Genomic DNA, 16,393 nt, shown 5'->3' with positions numbered 1-16,393 from the left:
ATCATTGCAAGGTGATGGTAGTCAGGACACCCCAGGACGAGGGGCTCTTTGTTCATGTGCAGCCTGTGAGCAAAGGGCTCACAGCTTGAGGATGGGACACTGGGCCACTTTAGCTCCAACCTGGACAAGGTCAGACCTGCTGGCAGCTAATGCCCTGTGGCCCCTTCTCAGAGGGGGAGGCTGGGCCTGGGGGACTGGTTTTTCCAAATGTGAGTCGGAATGCTAGCTGTAGAGTTGACAAGCAACTTTTCTCTTTCCAGAACGGTTTTGCTGTGGTGCGGCCCCCAGGACACCACGCAGACCATTCCACAGCCATGTAAGGCCTGGGGGAGGCCTGGCTGGGGTGGGGTAGGGACAGGCTCTCTGGGTCTTCCTGTAGAGACATTTCCCTCCTTCCCTGAGCCAGATAGAGCCAGGCCAAGCCAGGGGTTGGGAGAGACAAGGGGCTGGAGAGGTGGGGTCGTGGGGAGGGGAAGGGCCATTAGGACCTCTCTCTCCTTCTCCCAGGGGGTTCTGCTTCTTCAACTCAGTGGCCGTCGCCTGTCGGCAGCTGCAACAGCAAAGCAAGGCCAGCAAGATCCTCATTGTAGACTGGGTAGGTGTCTATTCCTTGTACTGCAGATCCCAGAGTCTGGTGGAGAGAGCCTGCAGCCTGGTGTTAGAAATGGGCTTGCATGTCTTAGTTCTGTGCTAGCCTCCATGAGCCTAGTTTCCCCTGTGCAAAATTCTATGAAGATAACACTCATGTTGCAGGGCTGTTGGGAGGCCCAGAGGAGATGGTGTGTGGAAAAGCCTTAAGCCCTAACGAGCTCCCATAGCGGGTGGCAGTTCTCATTCGACCATTGTCTTTTGACCTCTACTGGCTTCTTTTGGCAGATCTAATAAGATTTCTGCATTTCCTCTCAGATAGTTGTGATGGGAATAATAGCATACAGTTATCAGTATACCACTAATCACATCCAGACAGGGATGGTGTTATATGGGTGAATTTAATTCTGATTCTAGGATTAGATGAGGAACGTGAGCACAGAATGATTAAATGACTTGCACAGTCACTCACCTTGTAAAGTGAGATGGATTTGCACCCAGGCTAGTTAACTCTTAAGTGCGTGCATTTATTCTGTCCCTTTTGCATTGATGGCTGGGAAAGGGACATTTCCCAAAGCAGAAGTTGAGAACAGTGGAGGACCTTTGCACGCTTGAGCCTGAGCATGGTCTTACTAATCAAGTGTAGGCTCTTCCTAGACAGGATGGGGCCAGGCCAGGTACCAGTTTGTGATCACCTGTGTCACTTCATGACTTCACCCAAGATGTAGTGGTGAGAGTTTCTAATGTGTATGATCCTGGTATCTTACCTCTCCCGGCCACTAATCCACCCCCACAAGCATTCTGTCTCTCGTGGGCCAACCTGCGGTCAGCCTGCCTCCTCAGAGACTGGGGTGCCTCCCTTCCTTTAGGGTTTCCTATTAAAGCCAGCCATATCCACCATGTTTCTTTCTCTTCCTATGGAGAGAGAGAGTGCACCTCCAATGTGGAGAGACCGAGGCTCAAGGATCAGCAGTGGATTATTAGTTGGGGCCACTGAACCATATGGCCCTAAAAACCCCAGTTTCCTGGCCCCCAGTCTAGGGTCTTGACTCTTAGAATGGCTAACAACCTTGAAATCCTTCCAACTGTTCTGGCCCCCATCTCTCTGCTTTATACCTTCCCTAAGCACTGCCCATCTCCCTGTGCAGGATGTTCACCATGGCAATGGCACCCAGCAGACCTTCTACCAAGACTCCAGTGTGCTTTACATCTCCCTGCATCGCCATGATGATGGCAACTTCTTCCCAGGCAGTGGGGCTGTGGATGAGGTGAGGCCATGTCCTCCAGCCCTGTTGACTCTCCTCCTGACAATCTGCCCCTGCCAGCACGAGCTGTATAGCTTCCTGATCCTCAGCTTCCATATCTGGAAGTGAGGCAGCTGGATAACTGGTCTGGCAGTGCTAACATTGGGGTTCCTCTTCTAGGGCTATATTCTCCTCATGTCTCCCTATGTCTGTTTTCAAGGTCGGGGCTGGAAACGGTGAGGGCTTCAATGTCAATGTGGCCTGGGCTGGAGGTCTGGACCCCCCCATGGGGGATCCTGAGTACCTGGCCGCCTTTAGGTGAGTACTCTGGGAGCCCAGGGTAGCAAATCCCTTTCCCAATAGGACTGGGTTGGAAGCTCTTAGTGGAATCATTACCCTGTCCCGTTGGCTACTACACATTGTAGGTAAACTCAAGGAGGAAGGTAGGATATGTGCAGAAGAATGCAAAAGTCAAAGGGTGCTGCATAAAGTCACACGTTGCTTTAATGTGTGACTTAGTGTTAGGTGGAGGGCTGGCAGAAAGGTGGGGTGGAGTGAGCAGAGCTGCTGCGTCTGGTCAGAGTAGGCTGCCTGGAGGAGGTGGGCTTTGAGTGGGGGAGGAGATGACGTCCATGTTGGGGGAGTTACTTAAGAAAAGCCGCTCTGAGAGCCAGGCGCGGTGGCTCACACCTATAATCTTAGCACTCTGGGAGGCCAAGGCAGGTGGATTGCCTGAGTTCACGGGTTTGAGATCAGTGTGAACCAGAGCAAGATCTAGTCTCTAAAAATAGCCAGGCATTGTGGCGGGTGCCTATAGTCCCAGCTACTGGGGAGGCTGAGGCAAGAGAATCTCTTGAGCCCAAGAGTTTGAGGTTACTGTGAGCTATGATGCCACGGCACCCTACCAAGGGTGACAAAGTGAGACTCTGTTTCCAAAAAAAAAAAGAAAAGAAAAATCACTCTGGAGGAGGGGCTTCAGGCTCTGTTCACACTGGAGCCCCTGCTCTCTGTGTGGGAAGAGAACCCTAGAAGTAGATCTCCAGACTTTTCTGAAGATACTCTCCATGACAGCTAATTCTGCCGGAGCCCTGGACTAGAGTTCCTGGTGTCTGTGCCCAAGAACCCAGGGATTTGAAAACCTCAAAGTGGACCTCAGAGTTGGGTCAGAGCTGTGGGGGGCAACAGGGGAAGGGGATAAGAGAATGGAGCTAGTGGCCTAGGACCTCAGAGGGTCTTGTTGCCCCAGTTGGTTCTTAGCTCTTGAGTAGTGGGGTGTGGTCAGTTTGGTGCACAGTCCTTGGCTGGCTGTGAGATGCCCTTGCCTGTGTCCCATTCACTGCACCTACAGATATACACATGCTCCTCCGCCACTTATGGGGGGGCTGAGTCCTTAGGCTGTATGCCAGGGACACAAGGGGCCAGCCAAAGTCAAGGAGGTCAGAGGATCTGCTAATCCTGCCAGGGGACTAGGTGTCTGGACCCCTAAGAGCAGAGTGCTTCATGGCAAAGTTGAGGGAGGGGCCAGCCTAGACAGCAGCCTGGCCTCTGCCTCCAGCAGCCCTCTGCAGTATGGTGACCCCTCTTCTCCTTGCAACCTCCCAGGATAGTCGTGATGCCCATTGCCCGAGAGTTCGCTCCAGACCTGGTCCTAGTGTCAGCTGGGTTTGATGCTGCTGAGGGTCACCCAGCCCCTCTGGGTGGCTACCACGTTTCTGCCAAATGTAAGGGGGCCCCAGCTGAAGGGGAGGTATAGGGACTAAGAGCCAGGCCGGGAGGTGGGAGGGTGGGGATGTGTGGCCCAAATCTAAAGGGGATGGCAGCAGTGGCCAGCCAGGGCTGTGAGCCTGAGGCCTGAAGTATGGCAGCTGGCCCTGGGATTCCCTGGGATCTCCTAGCCTAGCACTGCCCTGGTCCTTTCTGGGACCTAGGCTGCTTTGCTGCGCAGGGCTTGACCAGGTCAGACCCCTGGGGATTTTACGTCTGACGCACAGAAAGCTCAGCCATAGAACTCCCCAGCACAACTGTGCTGTTTCCAGGCTGGGCTGGCAGCTCCTTCAGAGGGAGGATGGGAGGAGCTGCCTTCTCAGAACAAAGCTCCTCCCTCCCCCTAGCCTACTGGGCCATAGGGCCTGGAGGACAGAACGAGGAGATAGTGTGGCTCTTGAAAAAGACAGGCTGAAGTCAAGACCCCAAGTTCAAGTCCTAGTCCTGCTGCCACTTACTAGCTGTGGGGCCCTTTGCAAGACCCTTAATTCCTTTGAGCCTTGAAAGAGGCATACTAACAGGTTTTGCTTAGGATTCAATGTGAAAGCACTTTGGAAACTAATGACTTATGCATTTGAGTCACTATGGGGGAGGAAGCAAGCATGGAAACGGGTAGAGAATGGGCCACCGCTCCTCCACCTCCATCCCTTACTATTTACCCCACCCAAATGCCTAGGTTTCGGGTACATGACACAGCAGCTGATGAACCTGGCAGGAGGTGCAGTGGTGCTGGCCTTAGAGGGTGGTCATGACCTCACAGCTATCTGTGATGCCTCTGAGGCCTGCGTAGCTGCTCTGCTGGGCAAGAAGGTGAGCTATCCCCTCTACCATTCATGCTTCTGTGGGGCAGGTGAGCTAGGTTTCTCAGGACTGCCCAAAGAGCAGGCAGATGGAGTGTGACAGGGCAAGTCTGGTCTGAAATGAGGTAGGTAAAGTGGATGCCTCTTCTCCAAGTTAGATATAGGTCCGATCTAGGCAGAGCCTAGGCCTGTTTGTGCCCAGAAGGCTTAGACTCTTTGGGGTGGGAGAGAGCTGGGGTTGTGGCTCCCTGTGACACTGGTAGCTAAGGTACTGTTTTCTGTAGGTGGATCCTCTTTCAGAAGAAGGCTGGAAACAGAAACCCAACCTCAATGCTATTCGATCCTTGGAGGCCGTGATCCGGGCACACAGTAAGTGTGGAGATAACACTCACCAAGCTGCTCAGACTTGGAAGAATCTCAACGATCCGCTGTCCTAGTGGCCAGAGTTCTTGGGGCTTCCAGGGCCAACCAGGTGACCTGCTGTTGGTCTGGAGTCACATTCCTGAGTCACCCCATCAGTAATAGTGGGGAGCCCCCCATGAGTGGGTACCTCTAAGCTCTCAAGATGTCCATAGCAGAGACTATCAGACAGTGGCCTTTTCAAGGCAAGAATGGGCCTCCCATTTATAGCCACAACTGTAGGCCAGTGCCAGACCAACAGCATTGCTTGGGCCTTGTTTGCTGGAAGGCCTGGCTGCCATTCTTCCCCTGTCCCAGCTATGGGGGACTGCAGGGTCCTGCCTGCCCAAGGGCTGGGTCTTAGAATAACCTCACATTTGGAAAGAATTTTCAGTTTTCAACTTCAACTCAGTATCTATTGAGTGCTTTATGTACAGACCCAGGATTTATGCTAGGGGTCTAGAGTTTGGTGAGGGAAGCACACGTAATGGTAAAGACACCACCGAGTCGTCTGTGGCATTCTCAAGCAGGCAGGCTCTGTGCCGTGTGTGTTACATGTGTATTACTCCTCACGGCAGCAGGGTGGGCATTCCCGGGGAAGGCCACACGGGGAAGCTGGGGTGACAGTCATCTCTCCTGGTGCCGTGGTTTCTTCCTGCCTCCCATGCTCTCCTTCCCTGGGTGCTGGGGGCTACATGAGTGGGACCCTGCACTCAGGGATCTGTGAGATCACCCTGACAGAGATCCTGTCTGCAGGAAAGTACACCCTCCCCATGCTCTTAGGAATCCACACCTAGGACAATGAGTCTGAGGTGGCCTTTCAGCCACAGGGCATGGGAGAAAGATATGGCAGCTGCCAGGACCCCTTCAGAGCCATGTGGAGGCTGCTCTGCTCAGCCTGTCAGGGGTTGGCAGGGAGGGGGAGCAAGTGTTGCAGGGGAGGGGCAGGTAGGTGAGAGTGTGTCATGTCCAGTCTCAGGTGCAGTGTGGGAGGGGCTTGCTTTCCCACCCTTCCTGACTAGCTTCTTGCCCCAGGTAAATACTGGGGCTGCATGCAGCGCCTGGCATCCTGCCCAGACCCATGGGTGCCCCGGAGGCCGGGGGCTGATACAGAAGAAGTAGAGGCAGTGACTGCACTGGCATCCCTCTCTGTGGGCATTCTGGCTGAAGACAGGTAATGCCAGACCCCAACCCTGGGCCCTCTCCACCCTCTGGTCCTCCTTGCCTAAAGACCCCAGATCCCCCATGCAACTACCCCAGCCCTCTCAGGCTTCCTGACCAGGGCTGGGGGGAAGCTCAGCTGCAGCCTTCCTGTGGCCCCTGGCCCTCCAGCGTCTCACCCTTGTCCCTTTCCCCAGGTCCTCAGAGCAGCTGGTGGAGGAGGAAGAACCTATGAATCTCTAAGGCTTCAGAAACATCTGCTTGCCCACCCTGCCCTTCGAACCTGGTTTTCTTCTAATCTCTGGCAACAGCCCCCATTCCAGGGTCTTCAGAGATCCTAAGGGCAGGTAGTCGGGGCCAGAGAACAGCCTGCCTGCCTTGACAGCCACCCCAAGGAGCCTGAGAGGGCCCCTGGGTGTAGGATGGGAACCACAGGGGATCCTGAGAGGAGTTTGGGCAGCCAGGCCCCAGCAGGGCTCTCTCAAGAACAGATTCTACCCCTTTGGTGTCTGGGCCCCAAGTGGTGGCCTGCATTCCTCAGGACTGCACAGAGCAAGACTGGCTCAGTTGGGCCCACACTTAACCACTATATTTGGTTCTGCAGACCCCAGACTTTGCACACAGCCCCAGGCTCTACACCGAAATGTGAACTTGGCATCAGCCAGGGTGGCCCTTCTGAGGCTCTGTGGGCTGGAGGTAGGCAGGGAGCCAAGAGGACCCCTATCCCTGAGTGCAGGGGATCCTTCCTCTCACCTGCTTCCTTGGATGACTCTGGAACCTTCCCTGTAACACTGGGCACTGAGACAAAGCTCCCTGAGAGCAGTTTTTGGCAGACCTCCCTCTGCCTGCCCCCGCTGGAGGCCATCCTGTATTGACCATCTCAGTGCCCTGGTGGAACAGACAGGTGCTTCTGGAGTCCTGTGCTTCCTGATCCAATGGTGCCAACCCTTCATCTCCCCTCAGAAGCACAGCATGACCCCCGGGTGCCCCTTAGTTGCTTCCTCCTTGTTTCTGGGGTCTCCCTCCAGCTCTGACTCCTGTCCCATGTAGGAATAGCCTGGCGGAGGGAAGGGAAGAGTGGACACAAGACATGGGGAGGGGAGGCTGCCCTGGCAAAGTCCTCAAGGCTCTTGCGGTCCAGGCCTGAGACCAAGAAGGAAAGTGTTTGTGTGTGAATGTGTGCGTGAGTGAGGAGTGTGTATAGGCGTACGTGTCTTCCCCAGGACCCACCATACCCTGTGTATGTATGCATGTTTTTGTAAAAAAGGAAAAAAGAAAAAAAAAATGGAAACAATTTGAATAAATGTTTTATTTGCTTTAAAATTGTCTGGGGAAGGGCTCATGCTATGGGTAGGTGTGCACATGGGCACACAATTGCCCCAGGGAGCATGCGGCTGATTTGGTGTCAAGGCTGCAACCTCTCCCTCCTGGCTCTTCCATAGTCATTGCCCTGCATGAAGAACCCATTCTGAACACACCTCAGCTGTCCCTGCCTACCCCAGCATGGGGTGATAAGGAGACGGCAGCCCTGGGCCAAGTCCACAGACAGGGGGCCTAGCCCTGGTATGGGGGAGGCAGGAATACAGTTATCCCTGCTTATCAGGGCAACTCCAGAGTCCTGAATCAGACATCCTGGGTTTAAGTCCTAGCTGGGAGTTCAGGTAAGTCACATCACCTTCTGGGGCTTTTATCAGTAAAAGGCCCCGGAAATATTATAGATATTGTTTATAGTTCCTTCCTGCCCTAATGTGCCATGACTTCTTAAGCATAACAGCTAGAAGAGAGAATGGGTGAGGCAGCAGGCCTGGACAGGTTCATCCGGTGTGAGCAGAGAGGAAGGCGCCAGGGCTGCCAGCACCTGCCCCTGCAGTTCTGGGTCCACCAGGCTTTTCTAGCAGGAAGACCTGGCTCTGAGCCCTCAGCAGCCTGGCAAGGCCTGAAGGGAAGAGGTGCTAGTCCCTCTCCCATCTGGCCTGGCCTCATGAGTGATGGACACTACATCCCATGGAGGTTGCTGAGGCCATGTCCGTGGATGTCCTTGGCCTGACTAGGGGGGCAGGTGTGCTGACAGAGAGAGGGGAGCTGGGCTGCTGGTTGCCCTCATACCAAAAGGGCTAGAACAAGAATCTCTAGCCTCTGAGACACGGACCCAGTCCTTGCTCTCCAGGGCACAATTTGGACTAGGGAAATAGTTTAATCAGATAGTTAGCTATTTCCACCCCTTCCCTGCCCAATCCTCCCCCCAAGTAACCACCAGAGGCTGTCTGATACAAATGGCTGCTGTATTTTCTGCTAAAGTGACGGTGACACAGATAAGGCAGAGAGAGCTAAGGGTCGGGACACACTGGCAGGAGAAGGGTAGACCGTGCAAAATGGCAAATTAACATAAAAAGATCTAGGTAACAACAGGCCCCTCCCTCCTTGTTAGGTGAGCCCTTGGGCTGATGTATGGGCAGAAAAGCAGATTTTTATCCTTCAGAAGGGAGATTTAAAAAGATAAAAGTTATAGTAGAATGGCAGTGAACAGGGGCTGGAGTGGGAAAGAAGGTACTTCATGGTCAAGGGTCTGGGTGCAATGGCACTCTGAAGAGGCAGAGTAGAAATTCAGGGCTGGGAGTACACAGTATAGTTCAGGGGGCTCCTAGCCTATACCATGTTGCCCCCTTCCCCAAAGCCCTTCCTGGGGACAGGAGCACATTCCCTGTGACCCTTAGTCTGGCCTTGTTAGGGAAGTCCTGTGCTAGGGTGTGAGGATGCCTCTGTGTACTTCAGGGGTGGCAGGGAGAGGCTGATGGCTTCTGGTTCTTAGCACACTCATGGAAACCAGCTCAGGATGTGATGATGGAGAAGGGACACCAAACTCTCTACTCAGCCCCTCAGGCTTTGGGTAAAGAGCCCAATGTAGCCATCTCTGGGACTAATGAGTTAAGCTACCTGACCCTGGTTAGGGGGACCGGAGGGTGGGAACTTGAAAGGTCTCTTTGAGACTCCTTACTCACTGACCTCCCCGTGTTCCCACCTGGCCTCAAGAACAGTACCTGGGCCAGCAGGGAGGAAACCCCTGCCCCAGGCATAGGTCAAGTTCTCAGGGCTCTACCTCTTGACCCACAATTATTCCTTTCTGAGTGCTAAGAAAACAGATGCCTTTGAGAAGGTATAGAGCTGCCCTCCAGCCCGGCCTCTGATGAAGACCAGCATTTCCCACTGCTCCCAGGTCTTTCCCAAGGGGACAGGCCTCATAGCTTCCCTGGGAGGCCACAGTCCTGTTGTGTACTGTCTCCAGGGGGTGAGATGAGGCCCTCCCAATGTCTCAGAAACTGAGTTCAGGTCCTGAGGACCCCCAGGGTGCAGAGCCCTCACTCCCTGGGTCAGAAATCACTGAGGATGCTGATGTCCGCAAAGTCAGCCCGGTAGCGGTGGGCGTAGAGGCTGAGCAGGAAGGCCCACTTGAAGGAAATGAAGCTCCAGACGCTGGAGAGGTAGTAGCTGGTAGGGTCTGTGAGGCCTGCAAAGAGAGGAACCCCCTTCATCCACAGCCCAAGGCCAGGGCCACCTTCCTCCCACTCAACACCCCTGAAATGTCCCAGCAGCTGAACCAACCCAACAGAAAGACTTGAATGTGAATTCCAGAGTTTACAGGCAGGAGATCCTGGGGATGAAGGAATGGCGGGGCTGGCCAAGCGCAGGTCTATATCATCCACTCTATTTTTATGACATGTACCCCAAGCCATTTCCAACCTGCTTTACATCAGATTCCCCTGGGGCCGTGAAGAGGCCCTCTGGATACTTCCTGCCACAGCCACCAGAGGGCGCTCCCATCCCAGAGCTGGGAAGAGTCTAAGCCATACCAATAGCCAACTCATCATACCCAGGGCTTAACACTTCCTGGGAGTCTCATTGAACAGCCCCGTCGGCAAGAGATAGGTGATGGGAACTCATCCTACTCACTTTGACAATAAGAAAATTCATGCTCAGGGAGGTTAAGTGATCTGCCAGACCCCTTGGATGTGAGCTGTAGAACCTGGACTGGAATCCCAGGGTCTATTCCTAAACCCTCTGCTGCCCCTCCCACGCCTTTTCTCTAGGCAGACGGGCACTCACTCTGGTGCTGAGTGATGGCCAGCGTGAGGAAGGTGCAGAAGGCAGCCACAGAGACTGCAGAGAAGAGGACCCCCACGAAGAAGAAGCCGCGCAGCCCCTTGAGCCAGGTCCTCCAGTAATCCTGCATGTACATCACGTGCGTCACCAGGGCCCACAGCGCCAGCACACCTGTGAAAAAGAGTCAGTGATCAGCTACCTGGCAGCCAGGCTGCCACGCAGATACGCTGCCCAGGACACAGGGATCCCCAGGGCCCTTTGGGTTGGCTAGGCCAGGCCTATTTACATAAGAATACTGGCCTTTCTCCCTGGTTCCCTCGTGACCACAGAGTGGAGTTTCCCGTGGTATCACAGGGACTTGGATGCTGAAGCAGTTAAGAGACTCTAAGCTGCCTGCTAGCAAGCCCCAGGTTCATGAAAATAGAAAACCCTGCATTCTTCTCCCTGATTTTTTGTTGTTGGTTTGGAAAACATGAGTATCTCTTACAAAAATGTAATTTATGTGGGGTTGCATCTGTGGCTCAAAGGAGTAGGGTGCCAGCCCCATATGCCAGAGGTGGCGGGTTCAAACCCAGCCCTGGCCAAAACTGCAAAAAAAAAAAAAAAAAAAAGTAATTTATGTTGTTAACTCAATGGTATTGTTGGTATTGCTTTCACATGCTGAAAAATGTTCTCAGTTTTAACTTTTTTTTCCTTTGAGCCAGAGCCTCAAGCTATCACCCTGGGTAGAGTGCCGTGGCATCCCAGCTCACAGCAACCTCCAACTCCTGGGCTCAAGCGAGTCTCCTGCCTCAGCCTCCCAAGTAGCTGGGACCACAGGCGCCTGCCACAATGCCTGGCTATTTTTTGGTTGCAGTGGTCATTGTTGTTTGGCGGCAGGGCTGGATTCAAATCTGCCAGCTCAGGTGTATGTGGCTGGCGCTTTAGCCACTTGAGCCACAGGCACTGAGCCTCAGTTTTAACTTTTAACTTCTAATATGGTACATGTCCTGAGCTATAACCCATATGAATAAAATTTGCTTTGAGTTTCACTACTTTTCAAGAGCATAAAGGTGTCCTGAAAACAAAGTTTGAGAACCTCACAGTCCAGCCTGTGTTCTGGGGACTTCCCACCATGTACTCTGAGGGCAACAGATATGGTAAAGGTATCCTTCCGCAGATGGGCTCCTGGGCAGCAGGGCTCTCCCCAAACTCCCTGTATTGATTGGTCTTGCAGGGTGAGGACTCCCAGGACTACCCAGCACCCAAGAAGACTTCTTTCTCTTGGCCAGGTCTCATGCCACTCCCTTTGGTGTGCAGCTTAGGGCAAGCCAGCATCCCCCCATCCCCCTCCACCCCATCCCCACCCTTTCCTGGGCCTGCCCTCTGGGCCTGGGTGTCCAGTTTCCCTAGGAGCCAGCTGCCACTCAGCCAGTACAGTACAGTACAATAGAAAACAGCCCTCTGTGTCAGGCAGTGCCTGCTGGTGTGGCCCAAAGAGTGGAACCAATATCAATTCCATTGGCAAGGGTCCGGAGCAGGCCGTGGGGTCCCAACAAGGAAGGAATGAGGAAAGTGGCAGAGCCAGCTGCAAGCTCTCTGCCAGCTGGCCTGTGGGGTGTGGGCCACAGAAGGCCACTGCATCCTAGGAGTCTAGAGGCCTCTCCAAAAGGGAGTAGTGGATGCTACTTCCATAGTAGCCCACCAAACATGCAAGCAAGAACAAGCATCTGGCCGGGGAAAGTGGTTGTCTCTGGCAATGGAGACAGGGAAGGGAAGTTGATGGGGAGGTCGGGTGGGGTGTGCTTTGACAGAATCTATGCCATTTTATTTCTTAGGCTGGGTAGTGAATGTAAGGAACTTTGTTAAATTTTCTACCCTTTTTGACATGCCTGAAATATTTCCTATTTTTTTTTAAGTGAGGGGAAAAAAAAAGAGGAAACTAGTTGTCATTCAGCTATACTCTAGTTACCAGCTCAGAAAACTGGTAACTGAAATTGTGAAAATTCACAATTCTGAAAATTGTGAAACTGTCACAATTTAGGTAGCCTGGTGAGGGACAAAACCCCATGACACTGCAAGCCAAGAAACCTGGGCCCTAGTGCTGGGGGGCCCCAGAGTCTTGGTTTTTCCACATCTAAAAATTAGTGAGCCCAGAGGTCCTGCCAGTCTGGATAACTGGAGGCCCTGAGGTTCTACCCTAGCGAAGGCAGAGGTTTACTAACCTCACCGCCCCTCCCACACACTCCCCCAGCTCTGCTCCTGCCCACCTTCCTTAGGGTCTGGAGGCCTGGAATATACCCCTGAGATGAGACTGGGCTGGGATAAGTATCTCTCCATCCTTGCCTAGTTGGGCAGCTGGAGCAGGCCAGCTGTGCACACAATAATTCCACAGCTTCTGTTTATATCCTACATGGTCTGGGTTTTACGTAAGCCACTGTCCCCAAAACATCTCTTCCACTTCTCACATTATCCTAAGATTTCACTTGAGGGAAATGTTTGCTTTCTTTCTTTTCTTTTTTTGAGACATAGTCTTATTTTGTCACCCTCGGTAGAATGCCATGGTGTCACAGCTCACAGCAACCTACAACTCTTAGGCTCAAGCTATCCTCTTGCCTCAGCCTCCTAAGTAGCTGGGACTACAGGCACCCACCACAACGCCCAGCTATTTTTAGAGACGAGGTCTCACTCTGGTTCAGGTGGTCTTGAACCTGTGAGCTCAGGCAATCCACCTGCCTTGGCCTCCCAGAGTGCTAGGGTTACAAACATGAGCCGCCACAACTGGCCCAAATGTTTGGTTTCTTAAAGGGCCCTAGGGAAGAGGCTTCTTGTCACTAATCATCTTCAAGGAACAGTCAAATGGGCACCTGTCTGGGACAGGTCCACTTGCTCTCTGTCTCCTCATGTCACAGAGGGGCTGGAGAAGTTGAGCTGTAAGATTCTTTCCCACTTGAAGATTCTGGAAGCCAGCTTAGGAAAAAAATAAGGAGGTCAGAGCAATTCTTCTGTGACTCAGCAATTTCTGGGTTAGGAAATGCTGAAATAGAGACCCATAAAGATGCCATCTCTTAGTCCGCTGGCCATGATCCAGTAGCTTCCCCAAACTCCCACCCCCATGTACACGCACATACCAAAAAGGGCTGAGGCCAAGAGGGATAGGAAGATAGCTGTTTCAGGGTGTTTGGGGCTCTATTCTTTGTTAATAAGCAAGCAAGGCTTTACCCACCTCTCACCACCCCTCAACCCTGCGCCAGGCTTTATACACAGGCCTCACATCCAGATAAACACACTGAATCTGGAAGCAGGCCCGCTCCCACCCATCCTGCTTCCCCACCCTCCTCAGAAGATAGCTCCCTACTACCTCAACAGGTCACTGAGTAAGGTGGAGCCCCTCATTGGTCCCCACCCACACCTCAGGCAGCAGATGTCCCTCAGCCCTGCATCCTTTCCTAGGATCCCCTTGGCCTCCAGCAAGCCTTATCAGCACAATCTAGGGCAGAACGGACAGCTCACCAGCAACACCTGCTTCAAGGGGCCCTGCTTGGCCTCTTGGCTCAGCTGAGAAGCTGAGGGCGAGGAAGGCAGGGCTGGGTGGTGAAAGCATCTCCAGCAGCTGGGCTGAAGGTGAGAAGATAGGAGACACCCAGGGGAAATGCAGACAAGTGGGACACTGGGCCTGCAGCAGGCCCCTCTAAATTCTGGCACCTCCAGCACATGTGGGAAGAACACAGAGCAGTTAGATCCTGGGACAACCATTCTTTTTCTTTCCTTCGTCCACTAAACCTAGAGGACTATGTTCCCCTCAGGGTTCTGATAGCAAAGCCAAAGCAGGTAGGTCCAATACATGCCTCCACAGGAAAACCAGCCTTTCTTTGAAGTCATTTTTTTCCAGATACCCGCCAGGCTGGGAGACTGTGTCCTCACCCATAAACTCTGTCCATTAGAACCAGGGGTTCCATGGCTGCCTTTGACCCAGGAACCAGCACAACCAACCAGCCCCTGCCTGGTCCAACACAGGGGAAAAACTGCATGTAGGGCTACCCTCTGGTGACTCAGCAGTTTCTGGGCTGGAAAATGCCAAGTCAGAAGAGGGGTGCTCATAAGTCAGTAAATCTGCTGACACTTAACCCCCAAAAGAGGAAGAAGGCTGACCGGCTGTAGACTCTGGCACAGCCCACTCAGGGCAGAGAAGGTACATGGCCTTGGCCTGGCAACCCCTCCCCCTACCATGTACCACCACCTGCAATTTGGGCTCTTCCATGGCCACAGTCAAAGGTCAAACATCAGGTCAAATGCCAGGACCCTACTCTAGGTGGTTGCTGCCCTAGCACCTCTCCCTAAAGGCAATGCCACAGCCCACAGCTGGCCTGCCTCAGAAGCTGGGGGAAGTCTTTGAGGAGGAAGAGAGGGCAGAGTTTGGATCAGAGGGAAACCCCAGACAGCTCCCCAGAGTACAAGAATTCTAGGCCTTTTCCACAGCCTTCTAACAGGCAGCTGGAGATGAAAGATTCAGGGAGTAGACAGCAGAAATGCAATATTTCAGACCTTTAGGGACATCAGATAGCTAGTTCAGAGGAATCTCCCACACACCTTACAGATAAGGGAACTGTGGCCCAAGAGGCCTTGACATGCCCAGGATCACAACGGCTAGGAAAGGCTCACTTCCACTTCCACCAGGCCAGATTCTGAACTTACCTAAGCGGGTGTGTTCCAGGGATGGCTCTCTCCCTCACACTCCCCGTCCCCCTTATCCCAACCACCCTGCCCTGACATCACCTTCCAAAGGAAAGCAAGCAGCAAGGCCAACAGGAAACAGAAAAGAAGCTCTAGAGGAGTGGTGGGTTGCAGAGGGGAAGGAGATAACTGGGCAGAAATGAGCTGGCTGCCCCCAGGAGGGATAGGTGCCCACAGGTGGCGGGGCAGTCTGACAGGCAGAGAACACCAGCCAGAGTCCTTCCTTGGTGACCATTGCATTCTTCTCAGCCTTGCTTATATGCTCCTCTTATAAGGCAGAAACACCACCTCATGCTCTGGCCCTACTGGGACCGCCCTCAGCAAGCCCCCCGGGGGGGGGTGGGGGGGGGCAATGAGTAAATAAGTTATTCTTAGTTATTTCAAGTAGGGCTCTTTTGGCTGAGGGTTTTAGTAATGGAATAAAATCATCACATGTAAAAGTATTACCCATCCATGCATTTTTTCCCCCCTCAGTCCTTTCCCCCACCGATTATTTCAAGTAGCTGTGTAACCCTAGGCAAGTTATTTACTCTAAACCTTAGATTATCTGCAAAATGGACACAACAATAACGCCTACTTCATAGGATTAATGTAAGGATTAAATCGAATAAGGGAAGATTACTTAACACAGTGACTAACACATAAGAAAGCATTTAAAAATGTCAGCAAGTAATAATATTTTTCGTCTTCGCACCAATTCTGTGGCACAGAGAGGTTAAATTGCGTGCCAGAGGTGGACAGCAAGTAGCCAGCAGTGGCGTGCACCTGAGCTCCACTAGCCAGCCCTTCCTTTCCTCCTCGATAAAGGTGGTCGGCAGGCTTGGCAGGCTTGGCAGGCACCGGCTGAGAAGCCACAGCAGATGAGTGGCAAAAGGCACCAACGTGGGTGAAAAGAAAATGTCCAGTTTCTATCAGATCCCCAGCGCCGTGCTCCCGGGCTCCGCTGAGGGCTCTACTGGGGCCGCGGGTCCACACTGGAAGGAGGCAGATGGGTAACCCCGGGATTCCCCAGCCTTCTTCATTTCCCGCGCCCAGCACCCAAGGAACGGGTGCTTAGTGGACTGCGATCCCCCAGGACAAGTGTGTGTGTGTCTGTGTGTGAAGGAGGTGGCCAGGGAACCGGGTGCGCAGAGAGAACGCTGTAATGGGGCGATGAGCGGAGGGCGCGGGGACCAAAGCCCGGCTGGCGCGGCAGCCTCTTGCAAACGCCAGCTGCGGGCTCGGCCGGGCGGTGGGTCCTGGAGGCTCCGGGGAATACGCGGGGCCTGCGGCGCTGACCAACATTTTCGGTAAACACCCCGCCCGCTCCCCGGGGAAAGCGCCGCCCAGGAGCAACGTCCCGGAGCCGCTGACAGCGCCCTGCCCGCCGCCGCCCGGCGGCCTCGGGACCCCCGCGCCCCTGCGTACCTGCGAGCCCTCCCATGGCCGCGGTCCCGGGCTGTCTGTAGACCACCGTCCACACGAGGAAGATGGAGAAGCCGGCTATGGAGCTGACGCCGGAGTAGGCGGCGCGGAGGCCGAGCTGCAGCCGGGACGGGGCCATGGGGCTGCGGCGCCGGGCGGCCCCGGGAAGCGCGGCCGACAGTCACAGGTGGAGTGGGGAGCGCTGGGGGCATTAGCCACCCC

At 53.8% G+C, this 16,393-nt stretch overlaps 2 protein-coding genes across 2 annotated transcripts in view; one reads left to right on the top strand and one right to left on the bottom strand.

The window, feature by feature from the left end:
- The window catches only part of HDAC7 (histone deacetylase 7), a 35,741-nt gene extending 28,456 nt beyond the window's left edge, over positions 1-7,285 (top strand). Inside the window, exons 17-25 of the mRNA XM_003793567.3 lie at positions 261-316; positions 508-595; positions 1,737-1,856; positions 2,053-2,150; positions 3,435-3,553; positions 4,273-4,406; positions 4,681-4,765; positions 5,831-5,969; positions 6,154-7,285. Coding sequence (XP_003793615.1) covers positions 261-316; positions 508-595; positions 1,737-1,856; positions 2,053-2,150; positions 3,435-3,553; positions 4,273-4,406; positions 4,681-4,765; positions 5,831-5,969; positions 6,154-6,199 — 885 coding nt within the window. The 3' untranslated portion in view covers positions 6,200-7,285. The remainder of the gene's footprint in view (positions 1-260; positions 317-507; positions 596-1,736; positions 1,857-2,052; positions 2,151-3,434; positions 3,554-4,272; positions 4,407-4,680; positions 4,766-5,830; positions 5,970-6,153) is intronic.
- A 934-nt stretch (positions 7,286-8,219) lies between these two features.
- Positions 8,220-16,366, bottom strand: SLC48A1 (solute carrier family 48 member 1). Its single transcript, XM_003793569.3, has 3 exons — positions 16,175-16,366; positions 10,058-10,225; positions 8,220-9,461 (listed from the first exon to the last, which is right to left on the bottom strand). The coding sequence occupies exons 1-3, from the start codon at positions 16,308-16,310 to the stop codon at positions 9,325-9,327; spliced, it is 441 nt and encodes a 146-aa protein (XP_003793617.1). The 5' UTR covers positions 16,311-16,366; the 3' UTR covers positions 8,220-9,324.
- Positions 16,367-16,393: the final 27 nt, after the last annotated feature.

The sequence above is a fragment of the Otolemur garnettii genome, unplaced genomic scaffold, assembly GCF_000181295.1.
Source record: "Otolemur garnettii isolate 467f Iridium unplaced genomic scaffold, OtoGar3 scaffold00070, whole genome shotgun sequence".
In the NCBI taxonomy this organism is placed as follows: domain Eukaryota; kingdom Metazoa; phylum Chordata; class Mammalia; order Primates; family Galagidae; genus Otolemur; species Otolemur garnettii.
The sequence above is the reverse complement of the archived record's forward strand: the minus strand, read 5'-3'. Positions and strand labels throughout refer to the sequence as shown.